This window comes from Ostrinia nubilalis, chromosome 30, assembly GCF_963855985.1.
Source record: "Ostrinia nubilalis chromosome 30, ilOstNubi1.1, whole genome shotgun sequence".
Lineage (NCBI taxonomy): Eukaryota > Metazoa > Arthropoda > Insecta > Lepidoptera > Crambidae > Ostrinia > Ostrinia nubilalis.
In genome coordinates this window covers 2,068,865-2,088,068 of record NC_087117.1, presented here as the reverse complement: position 1 = coordinate 2,088,068, position 19,204 = coordinate 2,068,865, and the positions used below count along the sequence as shown (strand labels likewise).

General features: G+C 42.6%; 2 protein-coding genes across 2 annotated transcripts in view; both read right to left on the bottom strand.

Moving 5' to 3' along the window:
* Positions 1 to 19,204, bottom strand: part of LOC135086140 (uncharacterized) — a 221,352-nt gene that overhangs the window by 36,467 nt on the left and 165,681 nt on the right. The gene's annotated exons all lie outside the window — the stretch shown is intronic.
* LOC135085899 (poly [ADP-ribose] polymerase tankyrase) overlaps positions 1 to 19,204 on the bottom strand; it is a 77,671-nt gene that overhangs the window by 10,664 nt on the left and 47,803 nt on the right. The window contains exons 18-22 of the mRNA XM_063980684.1: positions 12,816 to 12,879; positions 12,242 to 12,334; positions 10,888 to 11,010; positions 9,744 to 9,856; positions 1,078 to 1,241 (exon numbers count right to left, since the gene is read on the bottom strand). Of these exons, the coding sequence (XP_063836754.1) occupies positions 1,078 to 1,241; positions 9,744 to 9,856; positions 10,888 to 11,010; positions 12,242 to 12,334; positions 12,816 to 12,879 (557 nt within the window). The remainder of the gene's footprint in view (positions 1 to 1,077; positions 1,242 to 9,743; positions 9,857 to 10,887; positions 11,011 to 12,241; positions 12,335 to 12,815; positions 12,880 to 19,204) is intronic.

Sequence of the window (19,204 nt, the reverse complement as noted above, 5' to 3'; positions counted from 1 at the left end):
GTAGTCTCTCACTCTCTCTCTCTCCCTCTACTACCTCTCTCCTACTATTCTCTCTCCCTATCTCTCCTGTATTTCTCCCCTTCTCCTATCTCTCTATCATACCTCTCTCCTCTCTCTCTCTCTCTCTCTCTCTCTCTCACCTTGCGCTGCGTGTCGCGAGTGCCACGCAGCCTATTGTTGTGTCCTTAGTCTCTCTCTCTCCCTACCTACCTCTCTCCTATCTCTCTCTCACCTTGCGCCGCGTGTCGCGAGTGCCTCGCAGCCTATTGTTGTGTCCTTAGTCTCTCTCTCTCCCTACCTACCTCTCTCCTATCTTATCTCTCTCTCTCACCTTGCGCCGCGTGTCGCGAGTGCCTCGCAGCCTTGAGCAGGCGGTGCCGGTGTCCTGTCTCTCTCTCTCCCTCTCTTACCTTGCGCCGCGTGTCGCGAGTGCCTTGCAGCCTATTGTTGTGTCCTTAGTCTCTCTCTCTCCCTACCTACCTCTCTCCTATCCTATCTCTCTCTCACCTTGCGCCGCGTGTCGCGAGTGCCTCGCAGCCTATTGTTGTGTCCTTAGTCTCTCTCTCTCCCTACCTACCTCTCTCCTATCCTATCTCTCTCTCACCTTGCGCCGCGTGTCGCGAGTGCCTCGCAGCCTATTGTTGTGTCCTTAGTCTCTCTCTCTCCCTACCTACCTCTCTCCTATCTTATCTCTCTCTCTCACCTTGCGCCGCGTGTCGCGAGTGCCTCGCAGCCTTGAGCAGGCGGTGCCGGTGTCCTGTCTCTCTCTCTCCCTCTCTCACCTTGCGCCGCGTGTCGCGAGTGCCTTGCAGCCTATTGTTGTGTCCTTAGTCTCTCTCTCTCCCTACCTACCTCTCTCCTATCCTATCTCTCTCTCACCTTGCGCCGCGTGTCGCGAGTGCCTCGCAGCCTATTGTTGTGTCCTTAGTCTCTCTCTCTCCCTACCTACCTCTCTCCTATCCTATCTCTCTCTCACCTTGCGCCGCGTGTCGCGAGTGCCTCGCAGCCTATTGTTGTGTCCTTAGTCTCTCTCTCTCCCTACCTACCTCTCTCCTATCTTATCTCTCTCTCTCTCACCTTGCGCCGCGTGTCGCGAGTGCCGCGCCGCCTTGAGCAGGCGGTGCCGGTGTCCGTACGCGGGCACGCCAACCGCTCGCAGGTCCTCGTGAGACATCTCTGAAAGGATGTCCACTGTGATCTGTTCCCGCTCCAGGATGGACGCCAGCTGTTCTAAGCCGATGCTGGAATAAACACACACAAAATCAAAATCAAAATTATCTTTATTTGTATAGACCAGTGTTTTTCAACCTGTGGGTCACGACCGTAAAAACTACTTCAGTAAAAAAGTAATCTTATAAAGACAGATTAATCCGAAATCTAATTATGCAAATGTTGTATGGATTGAAGTATTCGGTCCCTGCAAACATCTTTGCAACATTATAAAACGCATGAAAAAAAAGCGAACCAAAAATTTTTTCATACTAAGGGGGTCGTGTCATGAAAAAGGTTGAAAAATACTGGTATAGACTAATTAAATTAGTACTTACAAATCGTCAAATGCTCTTAAGGAGCCTATACATGTCTCATTCTTTTTTTACCCTACCAGCGCTTCGAGACAAACATTTGGCAAGTGCTGAGAAGAAGCGCCGCAACAAACTCAAAATATGAAAAGGAGTGTATAAGAAAAGATAGCAATGTTTGAAGAAACTTTGTGTGGATAATTTTTGGTGAACGATTCAAAAGTTAAAATAAATATTATTTGGTAAGTATATGGCTATCTGTGAAAACCGAACGGAACCATAGATCTTTCAAAAAAAAAGTTTTACACTTAGGCGGTTATCACACTGCGCCGCGCAGTGTGATAACCGCCTAACAGAGAGAAAGCTTTGTATCTCGCAATAAAGTTCAACCGCAGCTCAATAGATGGCGCTGTACGGCTTTAGATCGCGCTAACATTCGTTTTTGCCTAGTTCTTTAAATACGCACCAGCGTTTGTGCCAGCGTTGTGTGCGAGTTATTCCACTTCTGATGTTGAATTTTTGAAGGCGACGTATTCGGTATATCAATACCTAGGTATCGGATATACTAATGATGCGTTGCATAAATAAAACAGTAACCTTATTTATTTTTTTAAATTATTATGTTTTATGTATAATCTACAACAAAAAATGAATCGCAAAATGTGTTGGTAAGCGCATAACTCAACAACGCCTGGACCAATTTTACCAATTCTTTTTAAAAATGTTCGTTCAAGTCCAAGGATAGATTTTACGGGGAGATTTGAAAAATTCAACTCTTTAGCGAGTATTATGATATAAATATCTTTGGATATAATATTACACTGATAATAATACAAGGTAATAATAATATTTAATAATGAACAATTTTTTAAAATCACATGAAAAAAATCATAGTCACACAAACACATAAAAAATCATAGTCGAGATACACACATATAACAAACACTATTAACCTAAGCTTAGGCGCAGACCGCCGACTTTTAGTTGGCTGATAGTTGGGCCCGATTCTAATTTGTATGAAGAATCGGCCGATACCAAATCGGTGTGATGTGCGCACTTTCAATTAAGAGCGTTGTCACATTTTTCATGCAGAAATCGAGAATTTGGCAGATTTCGAAATGATTTTAGTCATATAATTTATTGTTATAGCTTCTTTTGACTTATATAATCGTAATTATCATACTTTTTTACGGAATGTCTATTGACAAAATCTCGTTCAAATTGGATTTTTGCCTACGAAAACAGCGAATTTCGAAAGCCCGATTTCCAGGTAACTCGCGAAGGCATAACTTTGAACTAATATTACAACAAATTTATTTCTAAGTAAGAAGATAGAATGTATTCATTAGAATAAGCATACCCTGAAGAAGAAAGTGTATTGAGAAAATTTTGATGTTTAATTCATTAAAATGCATTTTTATCATGTCTAAGATAGTCAAAATTCGAGAAAATTACTGCAAGAAAACAGGTCACATCTCATAATCTAAAAGTCATTTGGCAACATAAACTACTTCATACTTAAGAAGAAACATAGTACTATTATTGTGTGAAAAAGAAAAAATATCTATCTTCAATCTTCAAATGAAAAATTAATTTGAAAATACTATAAAATCGGGTGCATCAAATGGCATAAATCAGTCGTGCTTTGGCACTCGTAGACGCCGGGTCTATGTCAGTTGATTGCCCACTGACGTATATGCGTCACGCGTGATTTTTTCGTAAATTGTAGTATGATTGAGTACTTTTGATCCGCAAGTATTTTTAATTTATTTGTTTAGGTAAATCGGACTTGTAATTTCTTTGTTTTCAAACTTTTTTTTATTTTACTTACAGAATATGGGTAGAATAGATAAAAGATATTATTATGGTATCTGTTTGGTCAGGAAAAAATAAATGACTAATAAAAATTTTAACAGGGTGTCAAAACATTAGTCTATGCTATTGTGTTTCTACCAACATAAAATATACTCTTCCTTACTAATAAAAGTTGAATAGCGTCTGTATGGTCACACAACGCTTCGTCATGTTTTTCCGAAAGTTCAAGACTGAATGAAAGAAATTGGTGCGTAACTATTCATCTGATATTAAACGTTTAGTAATAAAGGGGTAGGTCAGGTAAATGGCAAATCCACCAGCGGTCGCTCGATGACACTTAGACAAATAGTTTTATAAAACGTCAACTAAGTTGGTTAGGTATTTTTATTGTAGATACTTATACAAATGAACGTATAAAATGAGTTCATTTTTAAAAGTATAGGTACAGGGTGGAAACGATAAGTGATTTCACTTGATTTTTAATTATACAAGATATCGAGAAACTGTTTACTGTTCCTGTAAGTGCTTCATGAGCTCTTTAAAACAATAACAATAAATAGGTAAAGAATAAAGTGGATCTATGCGAAAATTCAATGTTTCCGAATTTCATACTAAATGTATGCCGCCAGCCATACCTACCATATTAGAAGTGTTAATTTTTTAAATTTAAATATTTAATTGTGTAATATATAATAATCAAACAACAAACTCGTAAATTGCATTCTTATTTAAATTATTTACGGAAAACATGATTTTAGGTTTAACTTGCTACAATATCAAGAGATACTAATTAATAAAAACTAAATAAACAGATAAAGGGGACGGCATTAAGGCACTCAGAATTCTCAGAAACCATTGATTTCGTGTTTGTTTGTAACTGTATTAAATGTATGAAAGCTGGAAATATAGGTTTTTTGAATAGATTCAGTTTGTTCTTAAACATATTATTGATGCCGTTTGCTAGGTCTCATGAAGCCCTTTTCCAGTAAGTAACCATTTGTTCGACATCTTGTATACCTACTATAAGAAATATTCGAGTGAGATCACTTATCGATTATTTTCGTCATCCTTTTTTGTATTAAATTTAATTAAAATACACTAAGGCTGAGATGCACCACCTAACTTTGACCCTAACTGACAATAACCGGTGTTTTATGTTAGACAGATTTTTGACATCCAAAATTTTGATGTCAATGTTAAAGTAAGACGGTGCAACACGGCCTAACAAATGTATCGTAGACAGTACTTTTTATTTTCTTCATAAATCTTTCTTTTCTTTGTAAAGCTATCTACAAGCTTTTATTTTCTTTGACATCTGGAGTTGTAAAATCTTGCAACTTAAAATTTACTTACTTCCCGTTTTCCCATTGAGCTGAAATTTTGCATGTCTACACAGGCATGCAAAATTTCGTTTCATTTCGCACTAAATAATTTAATTTACACGTGTTTTCATGCGATGGCCAAGTCAATATATTTATGTAAAACGTTAATGATTTCCTGGACTGGACTTGGTATTACATGGATCTCACAACTTTTTACCGTAGAACAACTGAGTAGTGAGACTTGGTTTTTTGACAAGTATTGTTTTTGATGGGTTTGTATTACAGAACGCATGTGTACCTAATGGGATAACTGTTTAAAAACACGATTAGATAAATTTTGCTCTATGGATAAAAATCTTAAAGTTACCTCTGATTTTTTAGCATTATACGACCGTGGTTTATAATAATAAATTCTATAAAATCACAATGATATCAGTATTTACCGCTTTGATTTCCTGACTTGTTTAGATTTACAAAAACTAAATATTTATTATTAACTTTTAGATAATAATTTGAATGGCGCTTACAATGTTTAGTTACGAGCTCTTTGATGGACACAGATATTATAGATAACGTTTAAAAAATGGCACGCTCGTTTTCATACATTTCATTCTATTTATTTAACCTATCCATATTTATGTGCGGAAACGTCACAAAATCAGAATAAATTTTAATTTTTCCATCCCGCATCATAAAAACTAAAAAGTCAAAAGTAAAATTTAAATAGTAAATATTTTTCATAAACAAGCTTTTGATGCTGTAAAAAGAATAAAATAAAACATAAATTCTTTCAAACCCATCAACTTATTACTTTACTCAATTTAAAGATTAAAAACTTGTCGCGGGATTTACTAGTGTAAAAATACAATAATTACGTAACTTGATTTTGCTAAAAGTCTGATCTGAAAAAAAATCAAATAGGTAAATTATACATTATTTCAAAGTCAAAGTCAAAGTCAAAATTTCTTTATTTGTTTAGACTAATAAATAGTTCTTACAAATCGTCATTTTGCTCTTAAGGAGCCTCTACATGTCTCATAATCTTTTTACCCTACCAGCGCTTCGAGACCAACATTTGGCAAGTGCTGAGAAGAAGCGCCGCAACAAACTCAGTCACCACTGTCTGCCGGTTAATATAAATAAATAGAAATAGCAGTAGTAGGTACATTCGATTCAGGAGCAGTTCACTGAATTTACCATGCATTCCTGTATAGTGTATCTTATAAGAATGGGTATACAAAATTGCGTGGCATATTAAACAAGGTAGTGACGTGCTAATATCTAGACTTACAGATTACATACTCAAATACTAGTAGAAATGACTCGCATACATAAGTTGGAATAACTTGGATTGACCAGTCCCCGAAAGCAGCGCCTGTTCACAGACATGACGAGTGAACCAGCCATCGCTTCACTCGACCATTCTTCATTTCTTTATTATTATGTATGATGTACTGTCTTAGGTACGATACAACTACGGATTAAGATCGTTTAGTCGACGCAGCGTTGAAATTGTACAGATAAATGCAGTTTGCGCACTCACTACGCGACGTCAAGCAATAAAAACCTAAAATTCGAACGCCAACTTTTTGCTACAACGCTCTTAACAGCCCGACCCAACTATCAGCCGACAAAAAGTATGTAGTCTGCGGCTAGGCTAAGATTTTAATTATCTCCGATTTGACTCTTGACTTATCGTTTCCACCCTGTAATGTATGATCGTATAGCTACGTGTAAAATTACAATAAATCTTAAAAACATTGTTCATAAATTAATTATTATATAACTATTTTATTGGCGCAGCGGCAAATTTTTATTTATTTATTTATTCTATTTTATTTATCAGGACAAACACGCATACATGGAAATGAATAACTCTATAACTAAGAGTGCTGAGAACTAACTAAATTGTGGTCAAATGCCCGAGAACATCCTACTTCCTACTAATATTATAAATGCGAAAGTTTGTATGGATGTTAAAATGTTTGTTACTCTTTCACGCAAAAACAACTGGACGGATTTTGATTAAACTTTACATACAGTATTATTGTTTATAACCTAGAATAAAATGTAGGTTCTAATTTATGACGATCTGTGTCAAACTAAATTTCACGCGAGTGCAGCCGCGGGAAAAAGCTAGTTATTTGTATTTTAATAAATAATATTATCAAATCAAATCATTTTTATTTGCGAACCTGGGTTTACATACAGTAGGGCTAAGTTGCACCACCTTTAACCGTAACTATAACGATAACCGGTGTTTTTTGTATGGAGTTTGACAGATTTTTGACGTTTGGTAAAGTTTAAGTAAGATGGTGCCCAGCCTAGGTGTTACATATTTTTTAGTATCTCCATCTTCCACGACCTTTTGGCATGCAAAATTAATACACTCGACAGCAAATAAATCGCACCTCCTGCGACAAACACTTTCAAACGTATGCATCCCCACTTCCTACCAATATTGGCACCATTTAAAAGCCTAGTTCTAAACTTCATTTCATTAAAAGAAAGGTTTTTACCCCAAAAATGTGTCTTGAAGGATCCAGGGTCACTTCTTCAAAAAATAGGTAGTTACGCTTGAGCCAAATTTGATGGCTATAAAACTGTTAAGTTGGTATTAATCGCTATCCACCTGTTAAAGAGGATACGTGTGATCATTATTTGGTTTTATAACCATAAAATTTGGTCATTGATCCCAGAGCTGAGCCCAAAGTGAGGTCTTTTTTCAAGTCACATTTATGGTATAAGTATGTTAATAATCATTTATTATAAAATTAAATGTGTTTTTCTTTAAGAATATTTATTGGGCTTTCAAATAACACCAATACTGTTGGGGCACCATGATTGTGTCAAAAGAAAATCTTTAAAGTTCGCGTCGCGGAAGGTGCGGTTTATTTGATGTTGAGTGTATTTAGGTTTTCTTATATTTATGCAACGCACTATTAGTATATCAGATACCTAGGTATTGATATACCGAATACGTCGCCTTCAAAAATTTATAATTCAGAAGTGGGATAACCTTGAAATGACGCTGGAGCATACTTAAAGAACTGGGAAAAAACGAATGTTAGCGCGATTTAAAGCCGTACAGCGCCATCTATTGAGCTGCGGTTGAACTTTGTTGCATTTGAAATATTATGGCGATGTAAGCGGTCCAAGCTGCCGGTGGTCAGGGTCACAGAGGGCTGGTTTGCACCATCTTACTTTAACTTTGACAAACGTCAAAAATCTGTCAAAATCCATACAAAAATAATAATAATAAAATGTTGCCCCTCAGTGCGGTATATACGACTCATGACGCCAAACGGGCCCATTTAGTTGCTGGCTAGTCACCGCCTGCTATTTTTTCAGTCCAATGTCAGTATGAACCAGGCAGGTGACCTGTAGTCTCCATCCATAGCCCAGTAACCAGTCCCTCTTTCCTTCATCCATAGCACTAGTTATAAGTTCAATAACTGCAATAGCTCCTGTGCACAGGCTGGGGATTCAACTCCTTGCCAGACAGTTTTTTTAGGATAGCTCCCAAAGCCACCATGACCCAAACTTCATAATTCACCAACATTATATCTTATATTGGGAGCATATGCTGACAAATTTTCAGCTTTTATAAAATGACGTAGGTCTGGCGTTCACTAGCTCTTAGTCTACCATGATATAGTCAGAGACTAGATCCAGCATGTGCACCACTTTCAGTTTTGTCGATTATTTGCGCTTAAAACGGCCTCTACGTGTTGGATCTGTATCCCCACGCAAGCCTTATAAAGGACCGGGCCACTTTTGATCCGTGAGCTCCAAAGCGTACAAATAACAATAATAAATATCCTTGGACATTTTACACTACGCTTCTAGTCAAAAACTAATAAATAATCCCAAACTATTTATTGATATTTGTCACATATCGTCATAAATTATAGCCTATATGTTAATCTGGGTTATAAACAATAATACTGTAAAGTTTCAACAAAATCCGTTCAGTAGTTTTTGCGTGAAAGAGTAACAAACATCCAGACATCCAGATATCCAAACTTTCGCCTTTATTTATTTATAATATTAGTAGGATAATTTGTGCAACGCATTATTAGTATATCAGATACCTAGGTATTGATATACCCAATACGTCGCCTTCAAAAATAGTTTCTTTACAAATCAGAAGCGGGAGGCAGATAGACTACCCTGGTGCACACTTAAAGAACTGGGAAAAAACGAATGTTAGCGCGATCTAAAGTCGTACAGCGCCATCTATTGATCTGCGGCTGAACTTTGTTGCAACATGCTTTTCTCTGTAAGTTTAAAACCTTTTTTGTAAGATGGTTTCGTTCGGTTTTGACAGTTAGCCATGCCAGTTTTATTATTTATTTTAACTTTTGAATCTTTGGCTGTGTTAGAAAAATAATATTAGGCTGTAACAGGTTTTTCATCTCTGCGAGTTTGCATCGAAAACAAAACACGCGCAACTACCCGTCCTGTGTACCTACCATGAGTTTACGTTAGGTGTGCTCGCTAGCGAGTACGTCAAAAATCTCTATGAAGATTTTGTTTCTTGAAATTAGCCACTAGGGGCGCTGCACAATATGTCATACAATTAAATGCCATTTTTTTACGCAGTCGCTAGCGAGCACACCTAACGTAAACTGCCCCCCTAGACAAAACGCACTTTTTGATCGAATCGAAAATCGAATCCGTCAAAACTCCATACAAAAAAGGGGCTTTTCGACCACTTTTCGACTGGTTTGCGATTATAATTTGCACTTTGTCTAGACCCACTGGTAAGCACACTGAGAAACCTAATCGACAGGACAATCACGAGCGAGTATTGTCGCACGCACGTGTATTCTTCACCCATTTCCATTGTAAAGACAAACTATGACGGAAAGTAGAAAAAAAACAAAATAAAAATTATAAAATCAGATTTGCCTGAAAATTAAAATACCTAATTAAAATGATGATATCAATTTTCTGACTTCACCATACCATTCATATGCATATGTTAACATGGGCTAGTGTCGGCTTATAAACCCATTTACCTATCGCCCCGTATAGCGACTCTGACGAGCCTGGTGACTTACGTTTACGTTTTGACAGTTACCTTGACAGGAAAGTCTGTAGCGACTCCGAAGTTGACAGAGCGGACGCCGGGCGTCCTGCTGCGTCCTCTAAGCTCCCCCGGGAACCCTCCGCCCAGTAGTTGCTTGGGACCACCTGGAAATAGTAATATCAGGCCTGTTCATCTCCGCGAGTTTACATCGAAAACAAAACACGCACGATGGCCCACCTACAGGATACTATTCGACAAGGCCTCACATACGAGCGAACATTGACTCACGCACGCGTATTCTTGTGTATGATGGAAGAAAATAAAGAAAATGGTGTACTAAATACTGTGCAGTATTTAACTGCCTAAATAATCATAAAAACACAGAATGTACTTTTTTAAGTTGCTTCAAGACACTGAGAGGTAAATATGTAGTTAATATTATTCATCATAATTCGACGACCTCATAAAGGTAGCGGGAAGGCACTAGATGCAGGCCGCCCCCAACCGGCCATTGTGGAAATCATTGGGGGAGGCCTATGTTCAGCAGTGAACGTCCTGTGGCTGAATAGGCTAGATGACAAAATATCAATTATTTGTCCGTCAGACAGACGTCTAATATTTTTTAATTAGATAGTTTGTCTGACTATCTAATTAAACAATATTAGACGTATTTTTTATTTTCGTTCATAATTAAATAATAACAGTGCTACATCGAGTTGAAATGGCGCGTTACGTCACGCTTGAGTAGATTTTTTACTCAAATGTGGACGTCACGCGACATTTCAACTCAACATAATACTGTAATGATTCGATTATGAAAAAAATGAAAAAATACGTGTCCAATATTTTTTTACTATCAGTCTGACGGACTAAATAGAATTTCGATTACATTACCCAGTCATCATCCCAATTACACAGGTTTTATACCAATAAATGTTTATGTTCCTGACAAAATCAAAATGCGTTCGTTCGTTTCAGCCAAATGTCGTCCACTGCTGGACGACAAAGGCCTCCTCACGCTCGCGTTCCTCGGATATTGAGTAGACTAATCTGACTCTTTTACCTTTCGGCTATCTATCGTGGCTTCAAAACATTATATGGTAATGTTACTGACACTGACACTCGCCATGTTGTCAGACCGTTTTTTTCCGTATTTCGTATTCCTCTTTTGTTTAATCTAAGTTTCCCAACTCACAGGTAAAGCCAAAGGCACTGTGTCCCCGCTAGGCATCAATACAGGGTGGTGCGGCGGCGGCAGCGGCGGCGGCGGCGGCGGCGGGGGCGGCGGCGCGTCTCCGGCGGCGCCGGTCATCGCGTCCTGGAAATATTAAAGCCAAATTAATTAATATAATTATCACGTTATCTGATTAGTGTGACTTCATTACATCATTCAGTCGTTTAGACCATTTGTGAATTGGACCAATCGTGAAAAATTCACAAATTCGCGATTAGTCCAATTCGCTATTGGTCCAATTCGTAATTGGACCAATTCGATTTTTTATGCAATAGTAGGAATAAATAAATAAATAAAAATAAATAAAAGTTTATTTCGGTAACTTTTACACATTTTTCATTACAAGTATTTGGGGCTTCCCATTAAGCAACCAGTTTTGCTTGTGTTAGGAAGCTCCGCTCTTCTATAGTAAAATTACAAAATAAATGATACTATAAGCAAAAGCGTTGGTGCCACAACTAATACGAAACAATTTTGAGTAAGTGTGTGTGTGTGTGTCTGGTTAACCTACAATATTTTTAAAATTAAAGTACCTTTAACCTGACATCGGAGATTCTGTTTCATCATATTTTTTTAACTTTAACCATTCAGTTACAATATGTTTGCACTTGACATAAGGAAAAGTTGAACAACCTCCTTATTTCTTTCATTTTGAATATCCATTTATTTTGGACCAATTACGAATTGGACCAATAGCGAATTGGACCAATCGCGAATTGGCCCAATAGCGAATTGGCCCAATAGCGAATTGGACCAATCGCGAATTGGACCAATCGCGAATTGAACCAATCGCGCCTAAACGCCATTCAGTCTCCACTGCAGGACCACGACCCTCTCTAAGTTACCAGAGGCAAATGGAGGATTTGGATCCAACGCGCACATCGGTCCAGTTTTTTTTTTGTATGTGATAGGAGGCAAGCGAGCAGACGGATAACCTGGGGAGCCTTCTTATAAAAACTCATTTATTTTTGCAAATAGGCTTTTAAGACTTTGGCACTTTTACTTCGTAAATTACTATTTGCTTAGTCGGTGGGATAAACGTTATACACCCTGGTGAGTCTAGCACAATCTCAAGGGCGTCATGAGGCGAAAATAAATGTTGAGAAATATGAGAGTGGCAATTTACAAAAATGAGGCCCGTGTTGAGAAGTTATAGTTATAGCCCAAAAAAGCAAACACATACTACTCATTAGTAGCTATTAAATTCAGTAAAGCATTTATTTTAATTTGTCAATCTTATGTTTTGTTTTGGTTTTTATTTTCGAATAAAAAAAGATCGGTGGTTGGAACCACATTTCTTAAATAACTATCGGACCTGTAGTAATGAGCGGACATCCTCCGCGCCAGCCAAGTCGAGAGCCGTCTGTCCTTCTTGATTCTTGAGATACGGGTCCGCTCCGTGCGCTAACTGTAACACAATTACAATTACTTAATCTACTGGGGTTACACAATCGTTCGTTCGTTCGTTTCAGCCAAATGACGTCCACTGCTGGTCAAAGGCCTCCTCCAAGGTTTTCCACAATGCATGGTCCTGCGCTGCCCGCATGCAGGCTCTTCCCGCGACCTTTACCAGATCGTCGGTCCACCTAGTAAGAGGCCTGCACACGCTACGTCTTCCAGCCCGTGGTCGCCACTCGAGAACTTTTCTGCCCCAACGGCCATCGTCTCTACGAGCTATGTGCCCCGCCCACTGCCACTTGATTGGCTTGCCACAAACCAGTAAAATCTGTTGCACACCGAATACGGGCACAAAAAACCGATAAAAATGAACAAATAACTTATTTAGTATTTGTTCAGTAGTTGACCATATCACGCCATACCATGCTAGAGGTATGATTGATAGATAATGAAGTAAGTAAATAAACAACTTTTAATATAAAATGGCTTACCAATAAAGCACACAGCTGTGTCCGCGCTTTGTGCGCTGCTTCGTGTAGCGGCGTGAAGCCCCATCTGTAAAGCAAACAACAATAATATTTACAATTTATTTATAACGAATTGAGATCCGGGGCATGCGGGTTCGAACCATGCCGCTGTTGGACTGTTGTAGTGAACCCACTCGAGACACAAGCATATTTAGCTTAACACTAGGGGTTAACGGAACTATTAGCCATATTATGTTTTTCAACTTTAAAGGACAATGACCAAAAATGTATGGAGTGTGGTCCAAATGTCCACCACTAACGAGACCTATGTAGTAAAATAGTCTACTAAATACTGATTCATTATAACCAAACCGCAATGAAAAATATGCCGTCAGTAAAAAGTTATGACTGAATGAAAAGTCATGTTTTTCACCTTTTCATCCGAAAAATGTTCTTGATATTATTCTATCCATCCATCGCACATTTTGGACTAATCTATGCATGTTATGTCATGTCGCTTAGTGTGCCGTGCTAGGTTCTCGCTGAAAGAAAAAAAATTCAGAAGAAAGACAACAATATTGAAATACTTGGAATAATCGAAAAGGGTAAAAATAGTCTTATTTCCAACTGGTGCGGGGTTATAGATGAATTATATTATATATTATACTAGCTGTGCCTACGACTTTGTATGCGTGAAAATAGTTTGAATAATATTTCCTATTTTTACAACATTTGTCTTTACTGCTCCGCCCCTATTGGTTGTAGGGTGATGTTATAACCTAAAACCATTCTTGATAAATGGGCTATCCATAAAAAAAGGATTTTTCAAATCGGACCAGTAGTTCCTGAGATTAGCGTGTAAACTACTACAATTTTCCATACAGTCATAACTTTTTACTGACAGCTTATTTTTTTTTCGTCCCATACTAAAAGTTAATCTCTATTTAATGGACTATAAGCCAATATAGGTCTCATTAGTGGTGGACATTTGGACCACTTTTGGTCATTGTCCTTTCTGTCTAAAGCGTTGGGGCTACATCAGAATTCAGAACCCTTTTTCAGCGTCGTTGTATAGTAGCACCAGAATCTCTGCTACTGGGGAGCCCCTATTACTGTGTTGAGAGTCCTTTAGTTTTCTGATCCTTCCTACCGGAGCTATATCAGAGCTAGTCCCCTAGATACCTGTTAGCAGCGTTAATCTTTTTTCTTTCACCCAGTGGTGGCACCAGAATCTTCGCTAAAAGTGTCTTCTCTGGGGCCACTCTCTCTCTCTATATCTCCCTCCCCCCTCCCTCCCTCCCTCTCCCCCTCACCTGTCGGCGGCGTTGGTCTCTTTCGCGATCTCTCTCCCTCTCTAGAACTAGAATAGAACCCAGAACCCTGTGGAGACACCAGAATCTTCGCCAAGTGTCTTACTCTAGGGTCTCTCTCGCTCCCTCCTTTCCTCTCTCTCTCCCTCATACCTGTCAGCAACGGTGGGGCTACTAGAACCCAGTGACGGCACCAGGATCTTCACTGTCTTACTTTAGGGTCTCTCCCCCCTCCCTCTCTCTCGCTCTCTCCCTTCCCCTCTCCCTCTCCCCCTCCCCTGTCGGCGGCGTGGGGCGGCGTGCGGGCCCGCAGCAGCAGCGCGGCGAGCTCCAGGTGCCCGCACGAGGCCGCGTTGTGGAGCGGCACCAGCCCGCCCTTGTCTCGCGCGGAGACACGCCCCGCCCTCTAAGAGAGCCTGCCCGACTTCTAACATACTTTCTTAACTGTTGGCGGCGAAAGTGGATAGAAGTGTCTTACTTTGGATTCTCCCTCTCCCTCCCTCCCTGTCTCTCTCTCTCTCGGCTACTAGAAACTAGTGGAGACACCAGAATCTTCGCTAAAAGTGTCTTCTCTGGGGCCGCTCTCTCTCTACCTTCTATAACTAGTTGTATCAGAAGTATGTCTCTCTCGCTCACTCTCCCTAGAACCCAGAACCCAGTGGTGGCACCAGAATCTTCGCTCAGTGTCTTACTCTAGGGTCTCTCTCTCTTCCTCCCTCCCTCCCCCTCACCTGTCAGCGGCGTTGGGCGGCGTTCCCGCCCGCAACAGTAGCGCGGCGAGCTCCAGGTGCCCGCACGAGGCCGCGTTGTGGAGCGGCACCAGCCCGCCCTTGTCTCGCGCGGAGACACGCCCCGCCCTCTAAGAGAGCCTGCCCGACTTCTAACATACTTTCTTGCCTGTTGGCGGCGAAAGTGTGTAGAAGTGTCTTATTCTGGATTCTCCCTCTCTCTCTCCCTCCCTTTCTCTCGCTATCTCTCTCTCTCTCCCTAGAACCCAGTGTCGGCACCAGAATCTTCACTAAGTGTCTTACTCTAAGGTCTCTTTCCCTCCCTCTCGCTCTTTCTCTCCCTCGCTCCCTTTCACTCTCTCTGGAAGATTGATGAGAAGATATGAGAGTGTATACCAGTGTCTTACTCTGGATTCTCCCTCTTTCTCTCTCGCTCTCCATAGAACCCAGAACCCACTGATGACACCAGAATCTTCGCTGCCTTACTCTAGGATCTCTCCCTCCCTCCCCTTCTCTCTCCCTCCCTCTCCCCCTCCCCTGTCGGCGGCGTGGGGCGGCGTGCGGGCCCGCAGCAGCAGCGCGGCGAGCTCCAGGTGCCCGCACGAGGCCGCGTTGTGGAGCGGCACCAGCCCGCCCTTGTCTCGCGCGGAGACACGCCCCGCCCTCTAAGAGAGCCTGCCCGACTTCTAACATACTTTCTTGCCTGTTGGCGGCGAAAGTGTGTAGAAGTGTCTTGCTCTGGATTCTTCCTCCCTTTCTCTCTCTCTCTCTCCCTAGAACCCAGAACCCAGTGGTCGCACCAGAATCTTCGCTTAGTGTCTCTAAGACACTTTCTTGGCTGTCGGCGGTAAAAATGTATAGAAGTGTCTTACTCTAGATTCTCCCTCTCTCTCTCCCTCCCTTTCTCTCTCTCTCTCTAGAGCCCAGTAATGGCACCAGAATCTTCGCTAAGTGTCTTACTCTAAGGTTTCTCTCCCTACCTCTCTCGCGCTCTCTCTCTTAAGATACTTTCCTACTCGTCGGTAGTATAAAGAAGTGTTTTACTCTGGATTCTACCTCCCTTTCTCTCGCTATCTCTCTCTCTCTCTCTCTTTATCCCTACCTCTTTCTCGCTCTTTCTCCCTAGAACCCAAACCTAGTGATGACACCAGAATCTTCGCTGCCTTACTCTAAGATATCTCCCTCCCTCCTCTCTTTAAGATACTTTCCTACTCGTCGGTAGTGTATAGAAGTGTCTTGCTCTGGATTCTCCCTCTCTCTCTCTCTCTCCCTCCCCCTCCCTCTCTTTCTCTCTCCCTCCCTCTCTCTCTCTCCCTCCCTCCCTCCCCCTCCCCTGTCGGCGCGTGGGGCGGCGTGCGGGCCCGCAGCAGCAGCGCGGCGAGCTCCAGGTGCCCGCACGAGGCCGCGTTGTGGAGCGGCACCAGCCCGCCCTTGTCTCGCGCGGAGACACGCCCCGCCCTCTAAGAGAGCCTGCCCGACTTCTAACATACTTTCTTGCCTGTTGGCGGCGAAAGTGTGTAGAAGTGTCTTACTCTGGATTCTTCCTCCCTTTCTCTCTCTCTCTTTCTCCCTACCTCTCTCTCGCTCTCTCCCCAGAACCCAGTTGTTGCACCAGAATCTTTGCTAAGTATCTTAATCTAGGGTCTCTCTCCCTCCCTCTCTCTCTCTCTCTAAGATTCATTCTTACCAGTTGGCAGCGAAAATATATAGAAGTGTCTTACTCTGAATTCTCCCTCCCTTTCTCTAGCTATCTCCCTCTCTCTCTCCCCCTAGAACCCAGTGATGGCACCAGAATCTTCAGTAAGTGTCTCACTCTAAGGTCTCTCTCCCTCCCTCACCCTCTTTCTCTTTCGGCTACTAGAATCTTCGCCAAGTGTCTTACTCTAGGGTCTCTTTCCTCCCTCTCGCTTTCTCTGTCTATCCCTCTGTTTCTATCTCCCTCCCTCTAAGATACTTTCTGACCTGTTGGCGGCGAAAGCGTATAGAAGTGTCTTACTCTGGATTCTCTCTTTCTCTCCCTCCATCTCTGTCGCTCCCTCTCTCGCTCTCTCTTTCTCTCCCTAACTCTCTCTCCCTCTCTCTCGCTCTCTCCGTCTCTTTCTCTATCGCTCTCTCCCTCCCTCTCTCTCTCACTCTAGAACCCAGAACCAGGTAGTGGCACCAGAATTTAGCTGAGTGACTTAATCTAAGGTCTCTTTCCCTCCCTCTTTCTCTCTCTCTCTCTCTCCCTCCCTCTCTCTTGATCTCTCCCTCCCTCCCCCTCCCCTGTCGGCGGCGTGGGGCGGCGTGCGGGCCCGCAGCAGCAGCGCGGCGAGCTCCAGGTGCCCGCACGAGGCCGCGTTGTGGAGCGGCACCAGCCCGCCCTTGTCTCGCGCGGAGACACGCCCCGCCCTCTAAGAGAGCCTGCCCGACTTCTAACATACTTTCTTAACTGTTGGCGGCGAAAGTGTGTAGAAGTGTCTTGCTCTGGATTCTTCCTCTCTTTCTCCGTCCCTTTCTCTCTCTCTCTCTCCCTAGAACCCAGAACCCAGTGGTCGCACTAGAAGCTTCGCTTGTGTCTTACTCTAAGGTCTCTTTCCCTCCCTCTCTCTCCCTCCGTCTTTCTCTCTCGGCTATCAGAACCCTGTGGAGATACCAGAATCTTCGCCAAGTGTCTTACTCTAGGGTCTCTTTCCTCCCTCTCGCTTTCTCTGTCTATTCCTCTCTTTCTATCTCCCTCCCTCTAAGATACTTTCTTAGCTGTTGGCGGCGAAAGTGTATAGAAGTGTCTTACTCTGGATTCTCTCTTTCTCTCCCTCCATCTCTGTCGCTCCTTCTCTCGCTCTCTTCCCTCCCTACCTCTCTCTCACTCTCTCCCTCTCTATCTCTATCGCTCTCTCCCTCCCTCTCACTCTCTCTCCCTCCCGCTCTCTCGCTCTCTCTCCCTCCCACTTTCTCTTTAAGATACTTCCCTACCCGTCAGTAGTGTATAGAAGTGTCTTACTCTGCTCTAGATTATCTCTCTCCCTCTATTGCGGTCTCCCTCCATCGCCCTCTCTCTCCCTCCCCCCCTCACCTGTCGGCGGCGTGGGGCGGCGTGCGGGCCCGCAGCAGCAGCGCGGCGAGCTCCAGGTGCCCGCACGAGGCCGCGTTGTGGAGCGGCACCAGCCCGCCCTTGTCTCGCGCGGAGACACGCCCCGCCCTCTAAGAGAGCCTGCCCGACTTCTAACATACTTTCTTAACTGTTGGCGGCGAAAGTGTGTACAAGTGTCTTACTTTGGATTCTCCCTCTTTCTCTCTCGCTCTCCATAGAACCCAGAACCCAGTGGTGGCACCAGAATCTTCGCCAAGTGTCTTACTCTAGGGTCTCCTCCCTCTCGCTCTCTCTGTCCATCCCTCTCTTTCTATCTCCCTCCCTCTAAGATACTTTCTTGCCTGTTGGCGGCGAAAGTGTATACAAGTGTCTTATGTCTTTAAGATACTTTCCTAGGCGTCGGTAGTGTTTAAAAGTGTCTTACTCTGGATTCTCCCTCTCTTTCTCCCTCCCTGTCTCTCTCTCTCTCTCTCGGCTACTAGAACCCAGTGGAGACACCAGAATCTTCGCTAAGTGTCTTACTCTAAGGTCTATTTCCCTCCCTCTCTCTCTCCCTCGCTCCCTTCCACTCTCTTTAAGATACTTTCCTACTCGTCGGTAGTGTATAGAAGTGTCTTACTCTAGGGTCCCCCTTCCTTTCTCTCTATCTCCCTCCCTCCCTCCCTCTCCCCCTCCCCTGTCGGCGGCGTGGGGCGGCGTGCGGGCCCGCAGCAGCAGCGCGGCGAGCTCCAGGTGCCCGCACGAGGCCGCGTTGTGGAGCGGCACCAGCCCGCCCTTGTCTCGCGCGGAGACACGCCCCGCCCTCTAAGAGAGCCTGCCCGACTTCTAACATACTTCCTTAACTGTTGGCGAAAGTGTGTAGAAGTGTCTTACTTTGGATTCTCCCTCTCTTTCTCCCTCCCTACCTCTCTCGCTATCTCTCACTCTCTCTCTCTCCCTAGAACCCAGTGGTGGCACCAGAATCTTCGCTTAGTGTCTCTAAGACACTTTCTTGCCTGTCGGCGGTAAAAATGTATAGAAGTGTCTTACTCTGGATTCTCTCTCTCTCTCTCTTTCTTTCTCCCTCCCTCTCATACCTGTCAGCAGCGTTGGGACTGTTACAGAACTCATCCTAATCGCATGACAATGTGTACAGAAGTGTCTTACTCTGAAGCCGCTTTCTCTCTCTCCCTCCTTTCTATATCTAGCTATATCAGAAGTCTCTCTCTCTCACTCAGAAGTGTCTTACTCTGGATTCTCCCTTTCTCTCGCTATCTCTCTCTCTCTCTTTCTCCCTACATCTCTCTCGCTCTCTCTCAGTGT